At 38.4% G+C, this 27137-nt stretch overlaps 4 protein-coding genes and 1 pseudogene across 5 annotated transcripts in view; 4 read left to right on the top strand and 1 right to left on the bottom strand.

Annotated features, from left to right (window-relative positions):
• Positions 1–1530, bottom strand: part of LOC148345994 (pleckstrin homology domain-containing family G member 1) — an 86840-nt gene extending 85310 nt beyond the window's left edge. The window contains exon 1 of the mRNA XM_088325025.1: positions 1451–1530. The gene's annotated coding sequence lies outside the window, so the exon portion shown is untranslated. The remainder of the gene's footprint in view (positions 1–1450) is intronic.
• Positions 1–8585, top strand: part of LOC148345993 (uncharacterized) — a 49278-nt gene extending 40693 nt beyond the window's left edge. The window contains exons 1-3 of one of the 2 annotated variants that reach the window (XM_088325026.1): positions 2934–3045; positions 3833–3946; positions 7266–8585. In XM_088325026.1, coding sequence (XP_088181152.1) covers positions 7291–7671 — 381 coding nt within the window. In that variant the 5' untranslated portion in view covers positions 2934–3045; positions 3833–3946; positions 7266–7290 and the 3' untranslated portion in view covers positions 7672–8585. Of the gene's footprint in view, positions 1–2933; positions 3046–3832; positions 3947–7265 lie in introns of those variants that run through there. The other variant, XM_088325027.1, reaches the window with a different exon arrangement.
• A 703-nt stretch (positions 8586–9288) lies between these two features.
• On the top strand, positions 9289–22286 carry paplnb (papilin b, proteoglycan-like sulfated glycoprotein). The gene is made up of 13 exons (XM_088325263.1): positions 9289–9344; positions 11149–11220; positions 11388–11497; positions 11568–11628; positions 14000–14102; positions 14168–14295; positions 14831–15139; positions 15204–15380; positions 18523–18673; positions 18751–18831; positions 20355–20505; positions 21877–21955; positions 22018–22286. Exons 2-13 carry the CDS (start codon positions 11164–11166, stop codon positions 22231–22233), a joined length of 1623 nt encoding a protein of 540 aa, XP_088181389.1. The 5' UTR covers positions 9289–9344; positions 11149–11163; the 3' UTR covers positions 22234–22286.
• On the top strand, positions 16433–16592 carry LOC148345992 (U2 spliceosomal RNA; annotated as a pseudogene).
• Positions 22287–23637: 1351 nt separating the features above from the next.
• On the top strand, positions 23638–25854 carry LOC148345990 (enhancer of rudimentary homolog). The gene is made up of 4 exons (XM_088324894.1): positions 23638–23774; positions 23973–24060; positions 25221–25341; positions 25418–25854. Exons 1-4 carry the CDS (start codon positions 23772–23774, stop codon positions 25518–25520), a joined length of 315 nt encoding a protein of 104 aa, XP_088181020.1. The 5' UTR covers positions 23638–23771; the 3' UTR covers positions 25521–25854.
• The last annotated feature ends 1283 nt before the right edge of the window (positions 25855–27137 follow it).

Below are 27137 nucleotides of genomic sequence, written 5' to 3'. Positions count from 1 at the left end.
ATTCACCTCATGCAGTATTCTCGTTTGCCCGCGTCCCTGAGTCCTAGACGCATTATTTTTGCTAGGGACGCATTGTGTCAAATCAACGTGCGTCCCCGGGACGCAACTTTTTTGACACGAAATTGTCATTATCATTTTTTAACAAAGATTTACCGCACTCCAAACTTTACGTCAGGCAGATCCGCCATTGTTGTTTTGATCTCACGGTTAGTTTTCGTCTGCACGCCGATCTCAAGTTCGAGTTCTGTAGTGAAAGTCCGTCTCTTTTCAGAGAACCGGCTTTTTAACAATATATATGGTATAAGGAAACACATGTACAATATAACATGTTAAACTACATAAATAAACATGTTTGAAAAAAAAAGAAGATTTTTTTTGTATTTTGTAAGGGAAAATACGACAGTTTGTAAGGGCATGGAGCACACTAAATTTTGGGGACCCATAGATCTCTGTTGGGACCCATAGATTTTTGAGCATGCGAGTTTATTTTTCAGAGGTAAAATGAACACTGCTCATGTTAAGGTTTTTGAGTTTTTCCTTGCCCTCATGTAGGTTTTGAGTCAGGGGATGGTGTAGTCTGCAGTTTGCAATAATCTGTGATCTGTGCAGCCCTTTGAGACTCCTTGTGATGAAAGGGCTATACAAATAAACATGACTTGACTTGTCCCAAAAACTCTTGTATAAACTCACATATACAGCGTGTGTAAGCCGACCCCGTAGAACTGCATTAAAACAGCCTCATACTAATAGAAACATGTACCCCCAAAAAATATTTAAACGTGATAGCATATGTTAATATATTGTTAATAACAAATAAAACAATTTTAAACAAGGCAGCACGGCGGCGCAGTGGTTAGCGCATGTGCGGCACAGTTCAAGTCTTGGGAACCTCCTGCGTGGGTTCAAATCCAGCTCCAGACTTCCTGTGCGGAGTTTTATGTTCTCCCCGTGCTTGCGTGGGTTTCCTCTAGGCACTCCGGTCTCCTCCCACAAAAACATGCATTTCAGGTGATTTGGCCGGTCCAAATTGTCCCTAGGTGTGATTGAGCAAGTGAGTTGTCTGTCCCCGTGTGCCCTGCGATTGGCTGGCAACCTGTTCAGGGTGTCCCCTGCCCACTGCCCGGAGATGGCTGGGCTCCAGCCCCCCCGCGACCCTGCTGAGGATAAGCGGTGTAGCTGATGAGATGAAACAATTTTAAACAGTTTTTGTACCTTAAAATTGCACTAAGCCCTAGTTACCAGTATTTTGAAGCGACATTCAACATTTTTGGTTATCTATATCTCACTTTAATTAGCCTAGCTTGAATGAGTTTAAAAGTTAGCCCATAATACGGTAGTTTAATTTAGCTTAACTTTCAGTGTTTCTTTGTGAAAGTAGTTTTATTTTGATGTCAGTTTTGTTCCTTGAATATAAAAGTAGCAAAAACAAAATGAGTAAGTATATATTTACCTATTACACTCTTCAGGATCCACAACAATGATGCTTTTCTCCCCTGTTCCTCATGCTTGACCGGCCTTCCTCAATAGAAAATAATCCATACTGCTGATATGTATGGAAAGCCAATTGGGCCAAAATGCAATCAATAAAAAGACCCTTTTGGAATTAAAACATGTTGTCAAGTAATGGGCAATATTTGGAAATGCATGTTATAGGAAACATGTACAGTAGTAACAGTTGTATAGAATCTATTGGAAATGTTAAAATCAATGCTTTAAGAAAAATATTTAATTTCATTGATTTATTTAACAAATTTTCGCTGAAAAACGACGTTCGGTCCTGTCGTTCCGACTCCTGTGGTTTGATTGACAGGAGTCATTGTTCCTTAAAACATCATGATACAAAAATAATATTTTAGAAAAAAGGAAATTTCGAAATAAAAACCTATTCCGTCTATTAAAAAAGAAAACCAAATTAAATTAAAAATTATTATTATAAAAATGTTCGCAAATATACAAACGACAACATAAGATAAAAAACAAACTTTCAAAGAATATCAAGTCTGCGTTTCGTAACTATGACGAAAACAGTCAACTGAATAGTAAAAAAAACTAAATAAAAGGAAACCAAAAAGGATTTAACGATAGTTTTACAACACTGCTCTCGTGTGGAAAATGGAGGTAGTTACAAAATGGCCGCTAAATACGTTTCTCTACTGCAATATTTTCTTCAAACTAAAAAAAAAGATGTATATGATTTTTTTGTAAGAATTTTCTTTTATAATTTTAGGTCTTGGATTTTATTTGTTTATTTATTTATTTATCTATTTATTTATTCATCTATTTATCTATTTATCAATTCATCTATTCATCTATTCATCTATTCATCTATTCATCTATTCATCTATTTCTCTATTTCTCTATTTATCTCTTTATTCATTTATCTATTTATTTTCAAGGAAAGGGAAAGCTCTATTTAACGTGTTGAATACAGTATCTGTTGTGTGGTAAGAGGGCTTTCTCCTTACGATAGAAAGGGTTTTATATTTGTCTAAAAAGAATAAGAAATTTCACAACAAAGGAGAACACCAATGCTAAAAATCGTTTTTAGTGTTATGATTCTATTCGTCTAAACTTGTTTTGATTTTGTTTTGGGTTTTCTCGTGTGAAAACAAAAACGAAAGAGAGAAAGCTTCTTACTCTGTATAGCATCTTTTTGCCTAACCACAAGGTAAGAGGCCTATAAATATTTTGGGGGGTCTTAGAATAAAAATACAGAAAGCCAAAACGTATAGGTAAAAAAATAAATACAACGGATCTAAAAATATCATCATAATTAAAATAAACACCTTATCAAGTTTACAATCCAACTGTAATCAAATAGTGGCACATATTTTGGAAAAAGATATACATATTTAAGTAATGCACTAAAATATCACAAATTATATACAAATATATAGATATAATGTATGTATACATTGACACATTTGTGTAGTGTTTGTGCACGGGCGTGGGTGCAAAGATTTCAAGTGTGTATCTTGTAAAAGGATCCACTTATCTTCAGTCCACATGCTGAAATGTGGTCGGAACGCACACATAGCAGAACAGGTAATGTTTTTTTTCCCTTATTTGAGTTATTTTATCGCATGATGCTTTATGTACTGCTCCCTACTGCACTGATGAGTTGTTTTCTACTCGATTGTTAGGCAATGTGGTGTCGTTTTTATTTTTTGTTATTATTTTTTTATTTTTAATATGTATGATGTCATCGTTTTTTAAAAATATCTATTTTTATTTTATATTGTTTAATTTTTTATATTTTTGATTCATTTTATTTTAGTTTTCTATTTTTTTTTCAAGTACAAGCTCTGCCTTTCTGATCTATGATCATTTATTTTAGCATCATTGCTCCTTTATTATTATTACTATCACCATTATTATTATTGTTGTTATTACTCTTATTGTTATTACTACTAGTAGTAGTAGAAGTAATTGGTATTTCGTTATTGTTTTGATTCTTTTTGCAGCAAAATGAAGCAATGGATTGATTTCAAAAATATGTTAGTTCATCACGTGCACGTCATAAAAATGAACATTTTAATTATGCACAGCAAAAAAATATGAATTATTCAATTTTTTTAAATGTATTGCATTTAATGTATTTACCCGTTTATATATATATATATATATAATTTGTTATTTATATGTATATTTACTTTGATTGTTATTTTTATTTGAGACATTTTGTGAGTAAGGGCTACACAAATGGGACTTGACTTGAATCCATTTTTTTATTATTTTTTTTTTCTGGGGCATTTTTGGCCCCTTCCTTTTTTAATTTCTTTTTTATTTTAAGACAAAGTATTGTGATGAATACAGAAATGTTTTCTTGCAGATTTTTGCCGTATTTTTGAGGACCTTGGCTGTCATCTCACCGTTCAAGTTGTCTCGCCCAGATAAGAAACTTCCAGTCCAGTCAGAAGTCCTTATCTCTTTTGACATTGACAAGGTAGGTATCCTTGCAGTACTAATTTCATTTTTGTTTTTTTCTCAAATTTGCAAAAAAAAACAAACAAACAACCAAATAAATAAATAAATAAACACAAGAAAAGATACTATTATGTATATTTGGAAAGTTAATATATGAATATTGTTTATGAGAGTGGGACATGATTGACTAGAGAAGGAAACTGTGGAAAAAAATCGACATCACATGTACCAGCTCAGTAGCCTAGATGGTAAGGCGCCCGCTTTGAGACTGGGAGGTCGGTGGTTCGCGCCCCGGCCGAGTCATTCCTAAGACTTAAAAAGTGGTCGGCGGCGCCCTCTGTTGGCTGCGGCTGCATCGGCTCGCTACAACGGGTCAGGTGCAATCGACATTTCGTTCTGTGTACATTGTTACACAGAATGACAATACAAGGAAATTATTATTATTATTATTATTGCTCATTAAACAAATCCATAAAGTTTCATTTAAACAAATGAAGTATTTTTACACACTGGGGTTTTAAATATTCAGGAGGAAAAGGGTAAAACTGGCTTTGTGTGGTTGCTAAACTGTCTTGAAGTGGACACCTTGACATAGCAGATTAGTCCAGAGTATCATTTTCACTTTGAAGGACAGGTTTCCCCAAACATCTCCTGCAAGGGCCATTTCATTTTTCCCTTCTCAGTTTATAACATAAAAAGTGTGACAACTTAATGAGTGCCAAAATGTAAAAATGTATTGTTCTCCAGAAAGCCAGAATCAAATAACGCCTCTTGATTCTTCACAGAACAGAAAATAAATAATAACGCCATTTAAAAAAATAAATAAAAAACCAAATAACACCCTGTGGGTTCTTCCATGGAACATAAACTTTCTGTTGTCCCGTGCACAATCTTAACAGGTCCAAGATCAGCTTAGTTGTCAGAGCACTGGACCACCGGAAATATAGATGACTAGCGAATAGGCAGTAGATTTGTATCTCATTATTACACTATTTTCAGTCACAGTACCAGAGATGAATGTTAATTTTGTTGTGTTTTACATGTTGAAATGACCATAAATTACACTTTCCAACTACTTGACCAACTACATTTATTTTCTAAAAAGCCAATCACATGGCGGCAACTCAGTGTATTTAGGTGTGTGGACATGGTCAAGACAATCGCCTGCGTTCAAACCGAGCATCAGTATAGAGAAGAAAAATGATTTGAGTGAGTAGGAACGTGGCATGATTGTTGGTGCCAGAAGGGCTGGTCTGAGTATCTCAGTATCTTCTGTTCTACTGGGATTTTCTTGTACAACCATCTCTAGGATTTTAGGAGAATGGTCTGAAAAAGAAAAAGTATCCAGTGAGTGGCAGTTCTGTGGGCAGAAATGCCTTGTTGATGCTGGAGGTCAGAGGAGAATGGCCAGACTGTTTTGAGCTTATAGATAGGCAACAGTGACTCAAATAACCACTTGTTACAACCAAGGTAGGCAGGAGATCATCTCTGATCGCACAGTACATCCAGATTTGAGGAAGATGGGCGACATCAGAAGATGACCGTGTCGGTTTCTGCTTCTTTCAGCTAAGAACAGAAAACTGAGGCTACAATTTGCACAAGCTCATCAAAGTTTGACGATAGAAAATTCGAAAAACATTACCTCTTCTAACGAGTCTCGATTTCTGCTGCGACATTCGGATGATAGGGTCAGAATTTGGCGTGAACATGAAGGCATGGATCCATCCTGATTTGTATCAACGGTTTAGGCTGGTGGCGGTGGTGTTATGGTATGGGGAATATTTTCTTGGCACTTTTTCGGCCCCTTAGTCACAATTGAGCATCGTTGTAATGTCACAACCTACCTGAGTATTGTTGCTGACCATGTCCAACCTTTAATGGCCACAATGTCACAGGGCGGAGCGGGAAACAGGAAAAAAGGGCCCATTCGCGTAGACGTACTAACAATTTATTGGGAAAAGAAAAGTTGTCGGCAGCACTGCGGCGCAGTGGTTAGCGCATGTGTGGCACAGTTCATGTCTTGGGAACCTCCGGCATGGGTTCAAAGCCAGCTCCAGACTTCCTGTGCGGAGTTTATATGTTCTCCCCGTGCTTGCGTGGGTTTCCTCCGGGCACTCCGGTTTCCTCCCACATTCCAAAGACATGCATTTCAGGTGGATTGGCCAGTCCAAATTGTCCCTAGGTGTGAATGAGCGAGTGAGTCGTCTGTCCCCGTGTGCCCTGCGATTGGCTGGCAACCAATTCAGGGTGTCCCCTGCCCACTGCCGGATGATTGCTGGGATGGGCTTCAGCACCGCCGCGACCCTACTGAGGATAAGCGGTGTAGCTGATGAGATGAGAAAAGTTGTCCAAAAACGGATCAGACCAAAAACAAAACAGGATCAAACGCAGGCAAATTTACAGACTAGGCATTTCTCAGAGTTAAACAGAACTTGCAGAAATCTCACAGAAGGTTCACAAAACTCTCACAGGGTTTAACAAGTTTAACCAACGCTCAGGCAAAGCACAGCTCAAAGGAACGCGTTTAAGTACTCCAAGAAGCAATCAGTCAACGCGTCTCAGCCATGGGCGAGGCCAGTTGGGCGCCCCGGCAACCGCGCCAGAATCCGGCGCCACCCGGCTGGGACCGACTGGGCGCCATGGCAACCGCGCCAGACGTGACACACAATGTACCCAACTTCTGCTGGCTACTTTCATAAAGCTGGAATCATCTCAGACTAGTTTCTTGAACTTGACAATGAGTTCACTGTACTCAAATAGCTTCCACAGTCACCAGATCTCAATCCCTTAGAGCATCTTTGGGATGTGGTGGAACGGTAGATTGGCATCATGGATTTGCAGCCCACAAATGTGCGCCAACAGTGTGATCATGTCAATATGGACCAAATTCTCTTAGGAATACTTCGGGTACCTTGTTGAATCCGTGCCAAGAAGAATTGAGGTAGTTCTGAAGACAAAAGGGGGTCTAACCCGAGACTAACAGGGTGTGCCCAATACAGTGGAGAGTAATTCTCCTATTCTATTCTATTCTATTCTATTCTATTCTATTCTATTCTATTCTATTCTATTCTATTCTAAGCATTGTATATGACACATTTATTGTCAGTGTAACATTTCTCTCTGGTACAGTGACGAAAAATGATGTGATAACAAGATAACACCCAATGCCTTTTGATATATCTTCTATAGAACTGGTTGTAACTTTGGCGTTCTCAACGTCAAAATGCTGTCTGGTATTGTTCAGGGGCCGGACCAAATCTGGAGGCCGTATCCGACCCGCGTGCCGTAGTTTGAGGATGGATCCCCACGGACTTTTAAATAATATCTTTCTCTTTCAGCGACTCAACCCAAGGTTCAAGAACCATGGATAAAAACTCTGAATCAGATGTGGTGGAGGGGACCTCGTCCAATTCGTACGAGTTCCCCATAGGGGAGGCCGACAACTCCCTGGCGGAGGACTTCCCGGAGACCTTGACGGTGACGGGGGCCAGTTTGAAGGAGTTCATCAAGAGTTTGGAGACAATGTTGTCGGACGTGGAGCGTATGAGAAGCGAGGTCGCCGAGCAGGCCCAGGAGCTTATGGAAGCGGCCGAGGAGCTCCAACGGCAGCAGGACGAGCTCAGGGAGAGCTACAAGGGGCTCGCCGCCGACATGCAGGAGATGATGGAGGCCATGGATAACCTGACCTTCACCAAGAGCTCCTTTGAAACCTCGGAGAAGGACTTGGACAAGATGAAGGAGTAGTTTTGAAGGACGCTAGGGGATTTCGGGGATGAAGACTGAGGGCTTCTGTGAAGATATTTATGCTTTAAAACTCTTTCTACTCAAAATAGCATCTAAAATGAAGAAAACAAGAAGTTATATGAAAATTAATAAATCAGTAATAAGCAAATCCATAATTTACATATTTTTATATTAAGGCGAGGGCCTCCAACAATCATCCCTTCGACCACAATCGGCCCATGGGCCAAGAGTTTGAGACCCCTGTTGTACAGTACTGTATTATATATATTTAAATATGAATTAATGCATTTATTGCCTGATGGTTTAAAATGTATCTTCGACATCTTTAGCAATCAATGTGACTGAAATCCAAGAGAGGGGAGCTGGAACTGAGCCGGGTGGTCGAAATATGGATCCTAATCATGAACAAGACAGGGAACAAAGTAACAAACAAACAAGGGGTCATAAAACAAATAAAATGTCCAAACAAAATCAAACCTGTCAACGTCCAAACCAGAGCAGATATTCAAGGAACAAAGTAACAAACAAACAAGGGGTCATAAAACAAATGAAATATCCAAACAAAATCAAACCTGTCAACGTCCAAACCAGAACAGATATTCAAGGAACAAAGTAACAAACAAAAGAAAAGGTGTCACAGTGACAGACCTATTGACATGTCCAAACAAAATCAAACCTGACATTATCCAAATCCGGAAAAAAGGTCGAACCGGAAACGGAAATGCTCTAACCCGACTTAGTGTACCGTCTGAGCAGCCAATAGAAAGTCTTGGAGTGAATAGGGACAGGTGTGTGGGGACTGGGCTCAGGTGTGTCTTGCTCCACACCTGGTTGGCGCCCTTCTGGGGGAGGGTGTTGTGCCAAGTCTTGATAGAAAGAGTCTCTTACGGCAACATGTAGTAAAAAAAAACCCACAACAAAAACAAAAAATAAATATCATGGTTTGGGCACTAAAATACATCAATCATCCCATTGAACTTCGAGCGTGCACAGACAAACACCATGTGTTGCTTGAGCATCTGCCCCTGCCCTTTTGTAAGGTTCAACAGAAATGTATTTATTTTTGTCCTATTTTTGGTAATTATTAAACAGTTTACTGGGTTCAATAATGACTTACAGATTCATTTTTAATCCACCGTCTCCCATCCTCTGCATCCACCCGCCACTCCACACTACCAGTTCAAGTGATGTCACACAAAAGGTAAATAAAATGACTTTTTAAAAAATTGTATGTTTTTTAAGTTATTTAATAAAATGTAGATACATTACATAAGTTGTACTTAATATACTGTATGATTTATTTTTACGTTTTTAATCTTTGGTACCAGTGGTTCGGAGCTAAATACCATAAATTTCTATCAGTGCCATGTCGCAATTTTCCCCTCAGAAGGGAATCACATCGTACCCAGGGCGTTTACAATATCCAAATAACCACCTACTCGTCTTCTCACATTGCAATAAAATCCTCTTGGATGCGGTTTAAAGAGGTATGCTTGAACTCTGACATTTCATTGGCTGTAGTGTAGTGCTGGGATGGGGGGGATGTTGTGGGTGGGGGGGTTTCAGAGTATAGAAAAGCTGAGTATGCTCATCGCTGCTTCTGAAAGACCTGGGACACATCTGGACTGCAGGCCTACCAGTTCTCCAGAATTTTCGCTTTCTCTACCAGGAAGGTAAGATAAGGACGTTATGATGACAAAAGTATTGGGACAATTCATTCGCGGCGGGGGTCTCCAAACTTTTTCAATCCGGGAGATACTTTATGTTACAATCAACGTTCCCAATTTGATATGCATTTCTGAAATAACAACTTATGATGTTATTACAATGTTATTACTATGTTATTACCAGCTGTTGGAGTTAGGGTAACAAAGGCTCAAGTACCCACTAAAAATAATTTTGCTATAAAATCAAAATGACCCAGCACTGGTGAGTAATTTTCAGAACATGTCCGTGAGCACCTCCGCTGTATTAAAGGGGCACCCTGGTGCCCGCAGGCACCATGTTGGTGACCCCTGATCTATGGCTGCTTTTTGGTATTACTGATTCCACTTTGAGCTACCAAAAACACCAATCATGCATGATGTGCGTATAGATATTATACTCAAACGTAAAATCAGCTTTAAAGCCTTAAGTCATGAGTGAAGGCTGCTTGAAGGCTTTTTTTTAGTAAGAGCAGAGTTAAAGCTTTAACTCAAGAGTTAATGCCGCATTTTGCGTTTCACTTAAATGTTAAATTAAATCCAAAGCTTCAAAGCAAGAGTAGAAGCAGATTCAAATAAAGAGTTAAAGCAGCTTTAAAGTTTTAACTCAAGAATGAAAGCAGTATTGAGGCTTTCTTAAGTCATAGTAGAGTTAATGCTGTAACTCAAGAGTTAATGCCGTGATCAGCATCTATTTTATGGTAAAGCAAAGTTAAACGTTTACCTCAAATGTAAAAACAGCTTTAAAGCTTTAAATCAACTGCGAGACCACCTCTAAAGGTTTTTTTTTTGTTATAACAGTCTTAAAGCTTCAAATAGAGAGTTAAAGCAGCTTTAAAGCTTTAACTCAAGCACGAAAGTATCTAAACTGATTTTATTTTAATGATAACAGATTCGAAGCTTTAACTTGAGGGAAAGCACCAATATGTTTTTTCTTTGAAAAAATAGAAAATTGAAAGCTTTAAACAAAGAGTTAAAGCAGATTTACAGCTTTAACTCAAGAGCAAAAATAAGTAGAAAGCATTTTCTTTCAAGATAATAGCAGATTTAGAGCTTTAACTCAAGAGCAAAAATAGGTAGAAAGCATTTCTTTCAAGATATAGCAGATTTAAAGCTTTAAATTAAGGGTTAAAACAGCTTTAATACTTTAACTCAAGAGCAAAGAGGATTTTCTTTTGAGTTACAGTACAATTAAAGAATTACAGCTTCAACTCAAGAGTGAAAAGTTCCTCGAGTATTTTAAGTAAAAAGCTTAATATTATGGGTGAAGAGGCTGTAAGGCTTTCCTTTTAGCAAATGTAAAGCTTTAACTTTGGTTTGAAAAAAAGCTAGAAGGTTTTTATTTTAGTTATAGAAGATTTAAAGCATTAAATCAAGAATCAAAACAACTTTAAAGCTTTAACTCAAGATAGAAAACACCTCGATGGCTTTTCTTCAGATTTAAAGCTTTAAACTAAGACTTTAAGCAGCTGTAGGGCTTTTCTTTTTCGGCATAGTGGATTTAAAGCAATAAATCAAGAGTAAAAGCAACTTTAAAGCTTTAACTCAAGAGTGAAACCAGCTTTGAGGATTGGGTTTTGAGTTATAGCACGATTAAGGCTTTAAAGCTTTAACTCAAGAGTGAAATCCCCCTAGTGTTTTAAGTTATAGCAGGTGTAAACCTTAATATCATGGGTGAAGCAGCTGTAAGGTTTTTGTTTGAGCAAATTCAAAGCTTTAACTCAAAGGCTTTCCTTTTCAATGATTTCTCTTTGACATCAACTATTTTTTGCAGCATCGTTGGCAAAAAATGGCCAAACTGAGGTCTTTGGCGCTCCTCCTTCTCCTGGCGGTCTCAGCCTATACAGTAGGTCTCACATCTGGTATTGTTTGACATATTTCAGAACAGTATGTCCCGGAAAAATAAATATACAGCCGACGTGCCAGCGAAAGTGTACTATGTGCTTTGAGTTATATTGGGAGCAGAATGTGGTCATATACGTTGATATTTTCCTTGTCTGTTTGCACTTAAAGCAACCGCAGTCGCTTCAAGACCGATGGGGGGAGTTTGGCCCCTTCGGCCCCTGCAGCCGCTCGTGCGGCACCGGCGTTGCGATGAGGACTAGGAAATGTATAACCTTGAGGTAGGATGAAGGTCAAAAGAAGAAGAATTTCCGAATATTTTTCTTAATTTGGTTTTGTGCTATTTTTTAGGACGGATGGGGGGCACAACTGCGAGGGGTCATCAAAGTCCTTCCAGATCTGTAACATGCATGTAAATATTCATTTTAATGGTTATATGTATATGGTAGTGTTGTCAAAAGTTAAAGCTTTAACCCTGAGTTAACTCAGTGACAAAGCTATAAACTTTTCAAAAATGTAATAATAAAAATCATGACAAAATGGCAACAGCTGCAAAATATAAATCTTTTTATTTATTTTTTGAAATTAATCATAGAAATTAATTTTAAAAAAACAACAACTTATAAATAAAATATATTTAGGAAATAAAGATAAGCAAATCCAAGATAGTGATTCTGGTTTAGGTTAATATATGTTTTAAAGATTTAAAACAGCAAAGGGAAAAAAAGTTAAAGCTTTAACCATGAGTTAACTCAGTGACAAAGCTACAAACCTTTTAAAAATGGAATGATAAAAATCATGACAAATTGGGCAAAGCAGCAAACTATAAATCTTTTTATTAACTTTAAAAAATTAATCATGGATTTTTTTTTTAACTTATAAATAAAATACATTTAGGAAATAAAAATAAGCAAATCCAAGACATAAATTCTGGTTTGAATTATGATATGTTTTAAAGATTTAAATCTGCAAAGGCAAAAAAAGTTAAAGCTTTAACCCTGAGTTAACTCAGTGACAAAGCTATAAACCTTTGAAAAATGTAATACTAAAAATCATGACAAAATGGCAAAAGCTGCAAACTATACATCGTTTTATTTATTTTAAAAGTTAAATCTTTAACTCGACGATTAAGGAACCTTTAAAACGTTAACTCAAGCTTCATATTTTGGGTCAAAGCTGCTTTATTTCTTGAGTTTAAGTTTCTAAAACTGCCATTACTTTTTCAATGTTATTGAGTCAAATCTTTACTTATTGACTTAAAGCTTTAACTTTTATAATGTGACACATGTAAAACTTTAACTTATTAATTAAGGACTCTTCAATACTTTATTTAACTGGTTAGTTTTGCTATGGAAGAAAAGTTAAAGCTTTAACTTAATATTTTAGTAATCTTTAAAGGTTTAACTTGATTTAAAGGTTTAGTTTTAAATGTGCTTGGACAAAAAATTCTAATAATAATAATAATAATAATTTCCTTTGTATTGTCATTCTTTGTAACAATGTACACAGAACGAAATGTCGATACACCTGACCCGTTGTAACGAGCCGATAGAGCATTAATTTGATAATTCAGGACACTTCAAGGCTTCAATCAAGAATAGGAGCTTTTAATCTTTAACTCAAGATTCAAAGTTTAAGTCACTTTAAAGCTTTGCCTCAATTATACGAATTGCTATTTTTAAAGCCTTGAATCTGAGTAATTCTTTAAACCTGCCTTGGTCAAAGAGTGAAACACCATTAAAGTTTTAAGTCATTAGTTTAAAAAAAGCTTTAAAGCTTTAACACAAGAGTTTAAGCGAATGTTGTGTGAATGACAACTTAAATAGTTTCAAGTCTTTTTAAGGCCTTTATTTTAAGTTATAGCACGGTTATATTTCCAACTCAAGAGTAAATGCAGTTTTTAGTTTTTCAATTTTTTGTGAAAGCATATTTGAAGTTTTAACTCAATAGTAAAAGCAACTTTAACGCTTTACCTCAAGAGTGAACCAGCTTTAAGGATTTTATAGCATATTGAAAGCTTTATACCACGAGTTAAATCAGTTTTAAAGCTTTAACTCGAGAAGGAAAGCAGCTCTAAGGCTTTTCTCTTAAGTAAGAGGAGATTTAAAGCTTTAACTCCATAGTGAAAGCTTTAGCTCTCGAGTGAAACAGCTCTAAGGATCTTATAGCAAACTGAAAGCTTTATACCACGCATTAAACAAGTTTTAAAGCTTTAACTCAAGGGGTAAAGCAGCTCGAAAGCTTTTCTTTTAAGGTATAGCAGATTTAAAGCTTCAAATCAGGAGTTATAGCATATTTAAAGCTTAAACTCAAAAGTTACAGTAGCTTTAAAGCTTTAACTCAAAAGTGAATGCAGCTCTAATGCTTTTATTTTAAGTTACAGCAGATTTAAAGTTTTAACTCAATAGTAAAATCAACTTTAAAGCTTTACACTTGAGTGAAACAGCTCTGGGGATTTTATAACAAATTGTAAGCTTTATACGACGAATTATATCAGTTTTAAAGCTTTAACTCAAGGGGAAAGCAGCTCTGAGGCTTTTCTTTTAAGTTACAGCAGGTTTAAAGTTTTATATTAGGAGTTATAGCAGATTTAATGCTTTAACTCAAAAGCGACAGTAGCTTTAAAGCTTTAACTCAAAAATGAATGCAGATCGAAGGCTTTTTTTTAATTAATCCAGATTTTAAGATTTAAATCAAGATTTAAAACATATTTACAGCTTTAAATCAACAGTTAAAGTGACAATATCTCCAAATACTGAAATACTTGACTTCTTCTGTCCTAGGACTGCCCGGTTGGCTCTCGAGACTTCCGAGAGGAGCAGTGTTCCCAGTTTGACCGAATCGTGGTTCAGGGCAAACATCACACTTGGGTACCATACTACGGAGGTACCAGACATACAAAATATATAACATGGCCACCCACGCGGAATGACGGAAATATTCTTCTTTAGCTAATCCGTGTGAGCTGAACTGCGTTACCCGGGAAGAAAACACCGTGTACCGCCATCGACCCAAAGTGGCGGACGGGACCCCTTGCCACGTGGGCAGAAGCGACATCTGTGTGGACGGCCAGTGCAAGGTAAGGAGTTATATTTGTTTTTACTTTTTTTCCTCAAATTAAAAATCATACTATATTGTGCATACATGATAGCCAGGGTTGAGTGGGGTTACTTTAACTGGATTACTTTCAATTACTTTTGGATTACTCCAATACCAAATATGCTAATTAAAGACAAAAGAAACTAAATATGAATAAAATCATGACTCACAACGCGTGGTAAGCTTTCTCTCCTGGCTTTGATCTCTTTGATCTCCGGCAAAACTAACATAAAACGCGACAGAAACAAAATGAAAATAAATCCAAACAGCTTGCCAACATCATTTTTGCCGTTCCATGTATTCCGTTACTCCCCGAGCCTGCACAAAATTTAGTCATTTTATTCATATTTAGTTTCTTTTGTCTTTGATTAGCATATTTGGAATTGGAGTAATCCAAAAGTAATTGAAAGTAATCCAGTTAAAGTAACCCTACCCAACTCTGATGATAGCATATTTATTTATAAAAGAAAGAAAAACAACAAAAATGATTTATGAATGTATGATTTATTTTCCAGGCAATAAGCCAAGGGATGATTTTGGGCCAGGAAGACACAACCTACCCTGACTACACTACTCAAATGGTCACTACCCCGAGGCCAACCCAAACCTATGAATACAAAGTGCACCCTTACGGGGCCTGCTCCGTGACCTGCGGAGGGGGGATGCAATATCGCACCGTGGAGTGTTGGGACCAGGACCCTATGAACCCCCGCTGGGTGGACGAAAACTTTTGCATCGAGCAGCAGCTGCCGAGACCCCAACACCAGCAGGCGTGCAACACCCACTCCTGCCAAGCCAGTTATAGAGTCACCGCCTTCTCTCAGGTCGGTACGGTTTACCATGAGCCACAAAGATACCGTGCGTTGATATCGCCGTCTTGTATCGCAGTGCTCGGTGACGTGCGGCGGAGGCCAGCAGACCAGGGAGGTCTTTTGCGAGGGGGCGGCCGGCGAGCGTCTGGCCGACCACGCCTGCGCCGGCCTCGCCAGACCTTCTTCCGTCCAAGCCTGCAGGAGACCGGCCTGTCGGGTCCAAGTCAGCTGGCATGTGACGGCCTTCGGATTGGTAGATATCAGAATTTTAGATATATATAAAGCACAACAGCACAGTGGTTAGTTCGTGTGCGGCACAGTTCTAAGGTCTTGGGAACCTCCTGTGTGGGTTCGAATCCACCTACCGGACTTCCTGTGCCGAGTTTGTATGTTCTCCCCGTGCTTGCGTGGGTTTCCTCCAGGCATTCCGGTTACCTCCCACATTCCAAAGACATGCATTTCAGGTGGATTGGCCGGTCCAAATTGTCCCTAGGTGTGAATGAGCGAGCGAGTTGTCTGTCCCTGTGTGCCCTGCGATTGGCTGGCAACCAGTTCAGGGTGTCCCCTGCCCACTGCCCGATGATTGCTGGGATGGGCTCCGGCACCCCCGCGACCCTACTGAGGATAAGCGGTGCAGCTAATGAGATGAAATAAAGAACAACACTTTCACAGTCAGCTCAGTATTTTAGGAATCTCTCACTGGAGCTCAAGGCATACGCGAACTTAATCTCAAGGTTTCTTCATTTTCCTCACGTTGAGGTTTTTGAGTTTTTCCCTGCCCTGATGTAGGTTTAAGATCAGGGGATGGTGTGATAATAGTCAAGTCGAGTCACATTTATTTATATAGCCTTTAATCACAAAAATGTCTCAAAGGACTGCACAGTATTACGATTACACAATTACCTGATCTTAAACCAACATGCGGACAAGGAACAATTCAAAACCTCAGCGTGAGGAAAAAGAGAAACCTTGAGAAGGAACTCCACAAGTGGTATTCCACCTTTCAGGATGACCAGTTATTTGCCCTCATGTAGGGTTTATATCAGGGGATGGTATCATAATAGTCTGTAGTTTGCACTAATCTGTGGTTTGTGCAGCCCTTTGAGACTCCTTGTGATTAAGGGTGTCACAAATAAACATGACTTGACTTGCTTTCATTCTGAAAATAAAAAGATAGTATACAAAAGTATTACGACAGTAATACCATAATACAAAACACTACGACAGAATGATTTCCTCCAAAATTACTACTACGGAAACACTACAAAAATACTACCAAAATACTGCTTTGAAAATTGATGCTAGGTCCTTAGCTTGGCCTTCTTGGCCTTGCTTGGCCTTTTGATGCTAGGTCCTTAGCTTGGCCTCTTTGATTTTTGCATTTCGGAGATGGAATATGAGCTTGCTCTGTCCACTCCACGCATCGGCCCGGTATTGCAGTACCTCCGGGAACGGTGCATTCGCAATGATCGCAGCAAGGCTTTAGGGCTAGGACCTTAGCTTGGCCTTTTGGCTGAGAGTAAGTGTCCCGGCTCCTAGGCTTTGTAGCGTATTATGAACTGACCGATAACGGATAATGGATAATGAATAACGAAGATAGATCAATAACCCTTAAAAACCCCAAAACCCCCCATCAATAATACTTCTACGGAAATACTAATGATAAAGATCAAAGATAAACAACAAACATTCTTATATGGAAATACTACAAAATACAACAGAGATAGTACGAAACTACAAAAAACAATAATAATACTACAAAAATACTATAATCATAAAACTTCTGTAATAATACAAAAATACCATGAAAATATACAACAAAAACTACTTTCGAAATACAACAAAAGTACTACAGAAATACTAAAAAAATACTACTTTGGAAAATTACCTTAGAATTACGACAAAATAGTAAAACAAATAAAACTACAGCAACACTACAAAAAACTACAGAACTTCAATAAAAATCTGACTTCAGAAATACTAAAAAAACCTACAGTAATACTTCAAAACTAAATAACAAATAGAGCTTCAAACCGGGACCTAATATAGTATTTTGCTCTAATTATCGTTGTTTCAAACCCAATTTGATGACACTAATCTTCTTAAAAATAAGTATAACATGTCTCATGCGGCCCCTGACTCAAAGCAGTTTCCCACCCCTGGAGTAGAACATGGAATGACTTCTAGTAGGTATAGGAATGATCAAGTATTAAGGGGCCCCATTTCTAATTTTGCTTAGGGCCCCATGAAGGCTTGGGCGTGTCCTGTCTCTCACCTTGGAAACAGGAGGACACCTAATATCATTTACTGTCAATGTGCAGTATATTATAAAGATGGATGGATGGATGGATGGATGGATATTTTTGTTATTATTTTGCACTCTTGGTAGTCTATGGAAAACCAAAACCGCCAATGAATATATCAAAAACTATAAATCACATAAAAAGTAAAAGTCGATTTCATCATGAATACAAACAATCCATCCACCCACTCTCTGCACCGCTTATCCTCACCAGGGTTGCGAGGGGCGCTCTAGCCCACCCCAGCCGACTACAGTCAGTGGGCAGGGGATGCCCTGAACTGGTTCCAAATCAGTTGCAGGGTACAAACAAAAATTCACACGCTCAATTACACCTCATGACAATTTGGAGTCATTGATCAAACTGCCATGCACGTTTTTGGAATGTGGGAGGAAACCCACGCAGGCACAGGGAGAACATGCAAACTCCGCACAGGGGGAGGCCGGTAGAGGGACGTGAACACTCAACCTTTGCACCATGGGTCCGATTCGCTAAACACTCAGCTTTCCAATAAGTGAATTACAAGAATGTACTATTAAAATTTGTCAAGAACCGGAACAGGATCAGGACCCAAATGCGTGAGGTTTCTCACACAAGCTTTTATTTTACGGGAAATGGGGAGTCATGCACGTTAGGCAACGGTCTGGCGTGGAAAGACAGGAAGCCAGAGACCGACGATATCGATACTAATTGCCCGAGCAGATATCGGACAGATGGGGTCGATACCAGACAGGACGGGACAGACAGGATTGATATTGAAACAGGATATCAAAATTAAACAGGACAAACTAGACGGGACAAAAACTGGAAAACTCGGAAATTGGTCGCCATGACAAAATTAGAGAATGGTCTTATTATGTACAGTTCACATGTACAGTGTGTTTCCTTAACTAAGATTAATTTGTATTGACTCGTCAATTATTATTAACGTTTTTACAAGATAACAGTGACTTTTTTATTTGATTTTTAATTACATTTAATTTTGTTTTGTTTTTTATATTCTGGCTTTTTTCCCCATATATAAATCTAACTTTTTATCACCCCGGCATTTGTCGCTCCATATTCCGTGCAACAAAGTTTCCGTTGTGTCTTCAGTGCAGTCGAAGCTGCGGGGGAGGCGTTCGGGACAGACAGGTGGGCTGTTATGACGAGAACATGAGACCTTTCCCGGTGGTCCGATGCGGGGTCTCCAGGAGGCCGGCCACCATCGAGGGATGCAACACTCAGCCATGCCACGAACCTCAAAGTCAGAAGAGTTTCCGTTTGTTGTTTTGTTTCCAGGCTGATATAGATACTCATAAATATATATTTTTTTTCATCCAGGGGTCCCGAGTCGACAGAATCCAGGGACGTATGACAGCTCCGTGACTGGTTTTGTACGCTATGTTCCTGCAGCTCCGTCAAGTGCGTAGTTTTTATTTTATTTCTTGCCATATATTGCAGTATTTCGTCCACTTTCACGGTCAATCCGTCCTATAGCCACGTGTATTAAAGATACATTATGTAATATTCGACCACTAGATGGCACTGTATTTTCTTATGCGAACGAAAACCACTGCCAGATGAGCACAGCGTAACAGCAAGATGCTAAACAAGCATGGCAGTGACTCCTGGTCATTTATAGAAAATAACACGATAGTTTGTGAATTTTTGCCTATAATTCACATCAATGTTATTTTTTTATTTCTATTTTTTTACCACTAGAACGCACTAAATATGTCACACTGTCCCTTTAAGTGAGCTTTATATATACAAATTTAGACACCCTTGTGGTTTTATTTAATTTAATGCATGTAGTATTGATATATAAAGGCTATTTTTAGGGGTACACTGGTAACTTACATACCTAGTTTTAAGAAAGGGTATTTAACATACTTATAAATGTAATTACTCCTTAATCTAAAATGTTCCTGGATTCATTACTCAGTTATTCCAGAAAATATTTAGCTACACTTACATGTTATCAAGTAAATGTAACTAAATCTTCTGAGATCATTTCTCAATTCCACTCTTGGCAATTATAAGAAAACATTGCAGTGGCGCCGAGTCGTCAGTATCGCTGGAATCGACGGGCATTGTGGGAGATGTAGTTTTTGGTCAAGGCAGTATTGAGCCATTTATTCCTGGACATAAACTTGTGTAGCGTGCCACATTTGGCCTGCAAGCCATTATTTTGGCACATGTGATTTAGGGGAAGAATGAAAAAAAGGCAAGTTTCAATATCTACTTACTCTTGTCAAATTATAGCACATTTTTTTTATAAATCTTATAAACTATATTTTACTTCTCAAATAACATGTTGTTTGTATGCTATACGACAGGTTTACATAAAAAAAATCCACTAATTAATGGTTTGTAAAGAAAAATTTTGAAAATGATCAAGGGTAAGACTGTATATAAATAAATATAAAATAGTGTAACACAATTAATCCGTGTACTTCTGTGAGCACAATTTTCCTCATCTTCGATATTTATGTGCCGCAAAGCACTGTGGGAAGTGTAATACAGAGACAAACGATTCGCGCAAACTCCAGCTTACTCACTGAGTTGGTTGATTTCTCCAAGACATTTCCGTTGTATTTTCTGCGGAAACGGCACAGTTGTAGACATCCATATATAGCGTAAATCTATGATTCATTCCAATTGCACTAATCAGCACCTAGGAAAGAGAAGCCAGTTCTAGTACTGCTGTGAAAGTAAATGCTCTTGTAGATGATTCTGCGAAGTCCACATTTATCCAAGGAACTTAAAATAGAAAAAAATCCAGTCAGACCCCAGCCAGTGGAATGTGTAACGATCCTGGAAAGGAATACTCATTTGAAATCCCGCCGACATTGAGGCGGACACCATTTGCCTGTTATTTCCCATATCATAAAATATTATCACACATCTCTGATAAATATCTACGTCTGCGTTCTCTTTTCAAGCCCCCAGACCGAGCACCGACAGCCATCACACGGCCAGAGTAAATAACCCCGAATGCGCCCGGTCCTCCTATGGATGCTGTCCCGACGGCCGGACTGCCGCCACGGGGGTGGGACATGAAGGCTGCCCTCAGCATAACTGTGTGAACACAAGGTACATTATAATAACACGAGTACAGTAGACCCCCGGGATCTGGCATGAATCAGTTCTGAGGTTGGGATCGCAAAGGGAGATTGATGTACAGCCGGGGTTGGGAACCTGTGCTGAGGAAAAACTCTAACGGTTGAGCGTCCGCCCTGAGACTGGAAGGCCAGAGGTTAGATCCCTGGCCGAGTCATGCAGTATGTCACAAAAGTGAGTACACCCCTCACATTTCTGCAGGGATTTCATTATAGTGTTTAGTAGAACAACACTTAAGAAACATAGCTTTGACACAATAAAAGGTAGTCTGTGTAAAGATATTATAGCAGTGTATATTTACTTTAACCATAAAAAAACCTCTAAATATACCAGTCAATAACTAAACCCCATTGCAACAAAAGTGAGTACAATCTAAAGTGAAATATCCTAAAGTGTCTTAGTAGTTCCAGGCTGACCCCTCAACCTCTTCAATCTCTGCAGCAATGCTGACAGCACTCCTGGCCTTATCTACCTTGGATAGAATTTGGATGTGATGCCGAGCACGTTCACTCGACTTCTTTGGACATCCAAAACAAGCCCTGTTGGGAGTGCATCCTGATTTTTTAAAACACTGGCAAATCTTGGCCACTGTACTGCAGTTTAACTTCAGGGTGTTGGCAATCATTATGTAGCCTTGGGCAACCTTATGTATTGCCACAATTATTTTTTAGGTCCCCAGAGAGTTCCTTGCCATGGTGTGCCATATTGGGAGTTTCAGATACTAGTATGACAGAGTGTACTTCAAATTGGGCACACCTGCTCCTTATTCATACCTGAGACTTGGTAAGAGTCATAAGTCACATAGTATTTTGGAGGTAAAATCACAAGCAGTGTTTTGTTTGGACAGATATGGGTGTAGTGCTTTTGCGGTGTACTCACTTTTGTTGCCAGGAGTTGGGTTATTAATGGCTACATTATATTTTGAAGTTTTTTTTTACTGCTACAGTGGGTGCTTTGCGAGTGGCGAATGGCTTTGGTAACATTCATTGGACATATTTAAGACTGGAAGTCATTGTTTGACGCTTTTCACATGTGGTTCTCTCGTGGGCCACATGAAATGATGCGGTGGACCACATTTGGCCTGCAAGCCCTGAATTTGACACATATGTCTTGGAGACTCTACAGTCATACACACAAATACCGCAAAGTTGTATTTTTTTAAGTTTTTAGATACACAAAATGATAGAAATTTAATACTGTATGGTGGGGTAAATACCACAGTGAGGGGGCTGAAAAAACATCAGATTCCATATCGTAACGTGAAAATATCCTAAGGCGGGGTCTCCATATCCCGAGGGTCTGCTGTACTCAAATATCCTTACTAGACATCCCTTCTATTTCAAGATACGGATGCTGTCTGGATGGGGTAACCGCGGCAACTGGGTTCGGTAGAGCCGGATGTTCTGATTACCAAACCACATCGGTAAGAACGATCCTTCATTTTTGCTTCTATTCGCTTCATTCTAACCATCGATTCTAACGCAGCACTCAAGAGATCCAACTCCCCCGGTTCCCCAGAGCTCCTGCTCCCTCCCTCGGGATGAGGGGTCTTGCGATTCCTGGTCCAGGCGTTTCTATTACAACGAAGGCACCAGGAGATGCACTGAGTTCTGGTTTGGCGGTTGCCAGGGCAACTCTAACAACTATGTTACTCTTGGGGAGTGTCAGAGAACATGTGAAGTCTCGGGGACGACTTATTAATCATGCAAATTTTGCAAAATATGCATGACAGTGTGTACATGCGCTGTTTAGGGCTTTAGGGCGAATTTTATTCCATTTCTTTTTTTAATTTGATGTTGTTCTATATGTGGTTCATGCTGGTCAATTGTGTTACAGAAAAATAATAAAGCAGCATGTTTATTCGGATTAAAAGACTACAAGAAACGTCTGTGGTAATTCTTTCTCACATGGGTTTTTACCATTTTAATTACTCATAAGTCATCCCTTTATGTTCAAGTCAAGCTTTTAAAGATAAAAATACTGTTACTTAATTGTAAATCTTGGCCTAAAACACACTTCTATTCTATAGCTTATGAATGACCTATATTTCATGTTGACAATATCTGTGTATTATTTGTTATTGCAACATAAATTGTAGCCTGGTCATCCCGAAAGGGGGATTACCTCATGTGTGGTCCCTTCTCAAAGTTTCTACATTTACTTCATGTTATGGTTTCGAGTTTTTCCTTGCACTCATGTATGTTTTAGATCAGGGGATGGTGTAATAACAGTCTGCAGTTTGCAATAATATGTTGTCTGTGCAGCCTTTTGAGACTCCTATTGATTGAAATGAAATGAAATGAAATGATCTGCATTTATATGGCGCTTTTCAAGTCAATGACTTCCCAAAGCGCTTCACATTGTGCTTCACATTTCCCAATAGCGGCCGTGATCTGTGCAGCCATGTAAGGCGCTAACCTGCTTATTGGGGGTATTGGGGGTTCAGTGTCTTACCCAAGGACACTTCGGCATGTAACATGAACAACCTGGGATTCGAACTGGGATCCCTTAATCCTAAATTGATCGCTCTACCTCCTGAGCTACTGCCGCCCCCAAGGGTTAAGGGTTATACAAATAAACATGACTTGACTTCAAGTTATGTAGATTTTATTGCTAGAACGTATGAGCATCATACTCTTATTTTGTTACCCAAACTTTCTGTTGTCACGGGAAATGTACCAAAACCGCTTCTTTTCACTATTTCAATGAAAACAGAAAGACAACAGCGTTTGCAAATCAATTACTTCTGTTTAATTCAAGATTTTTGATATATTAGATAATTTAGGCCGGAAATAATATGATAAGCACATAAGTAGTTGCAAAAAGGTCATTAAAATACGTACTTTTGTTACAACGCAGTAGATTGACACTCTTATTTTGACACGGACACGTTCAATTTCAACCGGAAATATTATCTTAAAGTCACTTCCTCTCACTTTTTTAGCGTAAACAGTATAAAGGATATTCATTTGTAAAGCAATTGTCCCATAACTTAATAAGTGATACTTTAAAACAAATGGTGAGTTTATAAATAGTTGCACAAAAATATTCAAATACAAGTATTTGTATTTTACGGCATTGTTAAAACCTATGAGGACACTCTTATTTTGTTATCTACGCCGGAAATCACTTCCTTTCTAGCTCAAACGGTATCACAGCAAAAATAATTCGTAAAGCAAATACTTGTGCCTAATACCAGATTTTTCTTTAAAATTTAATAATTTATATTCATAGAGAAAATGGTGAGTAAATACGTCGTTGATATTTCAAGCACATAAACTTATTGAAGTCTGTACGGTGCTAAGCTAACAAGCTAGCTATTTTAAGCTAACAAGCTAGCTAACCTAGTTCAACACGCTGTGTAAACATGAAAAGAATTCGTAAAAATTATTTCGTTATGTTATTCATCTCTCTGTGATTGACTTTGCTCTATTTCGCAGTCGCACACTATTCTTTTGGTTCAGCCCACCAAGAGACCCGAAGGTCGGACTTATGCCGATTTCGAGTCGGTGAACGAATGCATGGAAGGTTTGGACCTTTTCTTAACTTGCTTGGTAGGAAGAAACAAACTTGCTGCAGAATTGCAATCGACGATCATTAATTTTTTTACTTGGATTGTGATAGCTCCCTGAAATATGTCTTGAATCCGTCCATGGGTGGGGATCTTAAAGTGAAAATGCCGTATATGGTAGTTAAGGTATTTTGCCCTCTATAAAAACATCAAAATAACAAAATAGTTTGTAGGGTGTACTACCTATATGTAACGTTCATGCATATGTTGGAATAGCATTGTAAATGGATATACACGAGAAGGCTAAATCAACTGGGGTGTAATGTGACTTGAGCTGGTACAATGAGGTAGTGGGTGGATGCAGAGGGGTGAAGGGATGGCGAATTACCCTTGTCATGCCCTTAAAAAAAGATTTCCTCGCTCTAATCGCCCCTTTTATCAACAGTCCTGATCGTTGAATGTTTACGGCCATGCCACTTATAGATGATAGAGATCACTGTGCTTTCTTTTTACTTCTTGATCATCGCAAGCTTTGTTTCCATGGTTATCAAGTTTCTTGCTTCCCTGTCTAGCATTGCTACAAGCCTTGGACCCAAAGTGAATAAATACAGGATAAAGAATAAAGTATTGTATCACCTGTCTCAAAGTTTTCACAAGGCACGCGAGACATTGTGGGAGATAGTTCAGTTAATGGCAAATCGACGTTTTCATGATGACGTGACGCAAACCAATAGCAGAACAGCATTTTATGTGATGTCAACTAACAGTAAACAGACTTAATATGTCATATTACCAGCTCAGTAGCCTAGATGGTAGTGTGCCCGCTTTGAGACTGGGAGGTCGCTGGTTCGCGCCTCGGCCGAGACATACCTAATTGGTATAATGGCGGCGCCCTCTGTTGGCTGCGGCTGCATCGACTCGCTACAACGGGTCAGGTGTATCGACATTTCGTTCTGTGTACATTGTTACAAAGAATGACAATACAAAGGAAATTATTATTATTATTATTATTATATTTGTCAACACCACAAAATAATCTTTTGTTGGTGGGAAAAAAATACCATGACGAGGGTCCAAAAAAGCATTGTATTCCACACCGTGGAATGAAAATGTTGTACGGCAAAGTTGCTGTATCCCGGGGTGTACTGTTTAAGAGTGTCTTGCAAAATTCTTCCAGGTGTGTGCAAAATGTATGAAGAACATCTCAAGAGAATGAATCCAAACAGCCCGTCTATCACATACGACATCAGCCAGCTCTTTGACTTCATAGACGAGTTGGCAGACCTCAGCTGTCTCGTGTAAGTCTAATAATAAATTTCTGGGTGTTTTATTCCACCCTACACATAAGTATAAATGTATCGTTCACTTGTGAAGTTACAGAACAGACACGCAAACGTACCAGCCGAACAACAAAGACTGGATCAAGGAGAAGATTTACGTCCTGTTGAGACGCCAAGCGCACCAAGCAGGGAAATAAGAGAGCGGACTTCCAAATCTTTTTGGAGATCAGTGGCGATTCACGAGAGGATGTCTCGATTACTTCAGGACATATATTTTGTGACCTCTTTGTTGAAGTCTTATTTGCTTCTCCCTTTAGCATCGCTGCAAGATTTGGGACCCACAGCTGAGCAAATTCAAGTTTGCTCCTCTGTTACTTTAATGAAATATTAACTGTTTGTTGTTGCTGTTAATCTTTTTTTTTTACCCATTCTACTTTTAATTCAAAAAGAAACAATCGCCTGCTTCGTTCACTAATCGTGTTGTAAACATTCTTGTATTGATCTGTTCTTGATTAAAATTTATTAATTCTTTTCTTATGTTTGGTCATTTTAAAATTTGCGATTATTCTTACCCGCCACATTTATTAAGTAATTTTGCTTTCAAGTACAGTACAGCAATGGTTAAAACAGAAAAATAATTGCGTGTTGTAATAAAAATGAAAGTTCAAACTCATTTTTCACACTCTTACACGTTTTTGGGTTTTCCTACTAGTGTCTTAATCAATGTTCCCTCTAATTTTCCCGGGTCTGAGCGTTCACACAAAGTCGGTGAGCAACGCTTGAAACAACAGTGAGCCACCATAATCCCAAGTGTGGCAAGATAATTAATTATCAAACATGTCCAAAATTGACATCAAGTTACATTTTGTTGAGTTTCCGGCAATGCAAAATAATATTTCTCTTTTGAATGAATTGACTAATGTACTATTGCAAGGTTGTACGGCCTACAAATGTCGTTTGTTCTTACAATTCTTTCACAAGATATCCATTTCTTTTTATTTCCTGATATATTTTGTCGCATGATATTAACATTTTTGGGGGCTTATTTAGTCTGTTGTAAAATACAGAACTGTACTTAGTCACATTTTTTAGTGGAAGTGCAATGTTGGCAACAAGATTCACTTGATACAATTGGAAATTATTTGAATGCAACACAAACTTTTTCTTCTTTTTCCCTTTTTTTTAATTCCTTTAAAAAAAACTCATTTTGTTTTTTTTTTCCTAGCTGTTACTGTTTTCTTTTAGTTTTCTATTTACTTTTTTCCTAATTTCTTTTTATTTTTTTCTGGCTTTTTTCCTTCTTTTTTCCTCTTTTGTTTCTTTTTTCTCAGCTTTTCACTACTTTTTCATTTTTTTCTTTTTTGTTCTATTCCCCCCTTCCTTTAAGTCATTTTATGCATAATTTTACATAATATTTGGTCATGTTGGGATTAAAGAAGCAAAAACAACCTGAAGAGCCATTTAGGACCCGAAAGAGCCGGATCCTTTTAGTGAGCCGAGCCGAAGAAGCCGGTTCTCGACAAACTCTACTAACTTTACTTAACTTCGTTCTACTTTGACTAGACTTCAAAATACGGCATTTAGGACACAACGTCAGGGGAACCCGTGTATTTTTACCTTCATGCACTGTAACTTTGACTTAAGTCGCTTCTTAGTAATTTTGAGCCCTCATTTTTGTGCGCTGGCTAGATTTTCTTGTGCGCTGAGAATGTGCGAGCAGTGCGCACGCGTGCAGCTTGAAGAAAACACTGGTCTTAATAATCAATTAATCGTATCTATATCATGTGTAATAAGAGCACTTTTATCATCACGAT

This window comes from Urocampus carinirostris, chromosome 20, assembly GCF_059441175.1.
Source record: "Urocampus carinirostris isolate Australia breed hairy pipefish chromosome 20, RoL_Ucar_1.0, whole genome shotgun sequence".
Lineage (NCBI taxonomy): Eukaryota > Metazoa > Chordata > Actinopteri > Syngnathiformes > Syngnathidae > Urocampus > Urocampus carinirostris.
The sequence above is the reverse complement of the archived record's forward strand: the minus strand, read 5'-3'. Positions and strand labels throughout refer to the sequence as shown.

What these genes read in the sequence shown, in the direction of transcription:
- LOC148345990 (XM_088324894.1), top strand. An exon ending in GGTGAACGAATGCATGGAAG is followed by an intron (nt 24,061 to 25,220) that starts GTTTGGACCTTT and finishes AAATTCTTCCAG; the next exon opens with GTGTGTGCAAAATGTATGAA. An exon ending in GCAGACCTCAGCTGTCTCGT is followed by an intron (nt 25,342 to 25,417) that starts GTAAGTCTAATA and finishes TCACTTGTGAAG; the next exon opens with TTACAGAACAGACACGCAAA.
- paplnb (XM_088325263.1), top strand. Translation starts at nt 11,164, where the DNA reads ATGGCCAAACTGAGGTCTTTGGCGCTCCTCCTTCTCCTGGCGGTCTCA. An exon ending in CATAACTGTGTGAACACAAG is followed by an intron (nt 20,506 to 21,876) that starts GTACATTATAAT and finishes TTCTATTTCAAG; the next exon opens with ATACGGATGCTGTCTGGATG. An exon ending in CTGATTACCAAACCACATCG is followed by an intron (nt 21,956 to 22,017) that starts GTAAGAACGATC and finishes ATTCTAACGCAG; the next exon opens with CACTCAAGAGATCCAACTCC.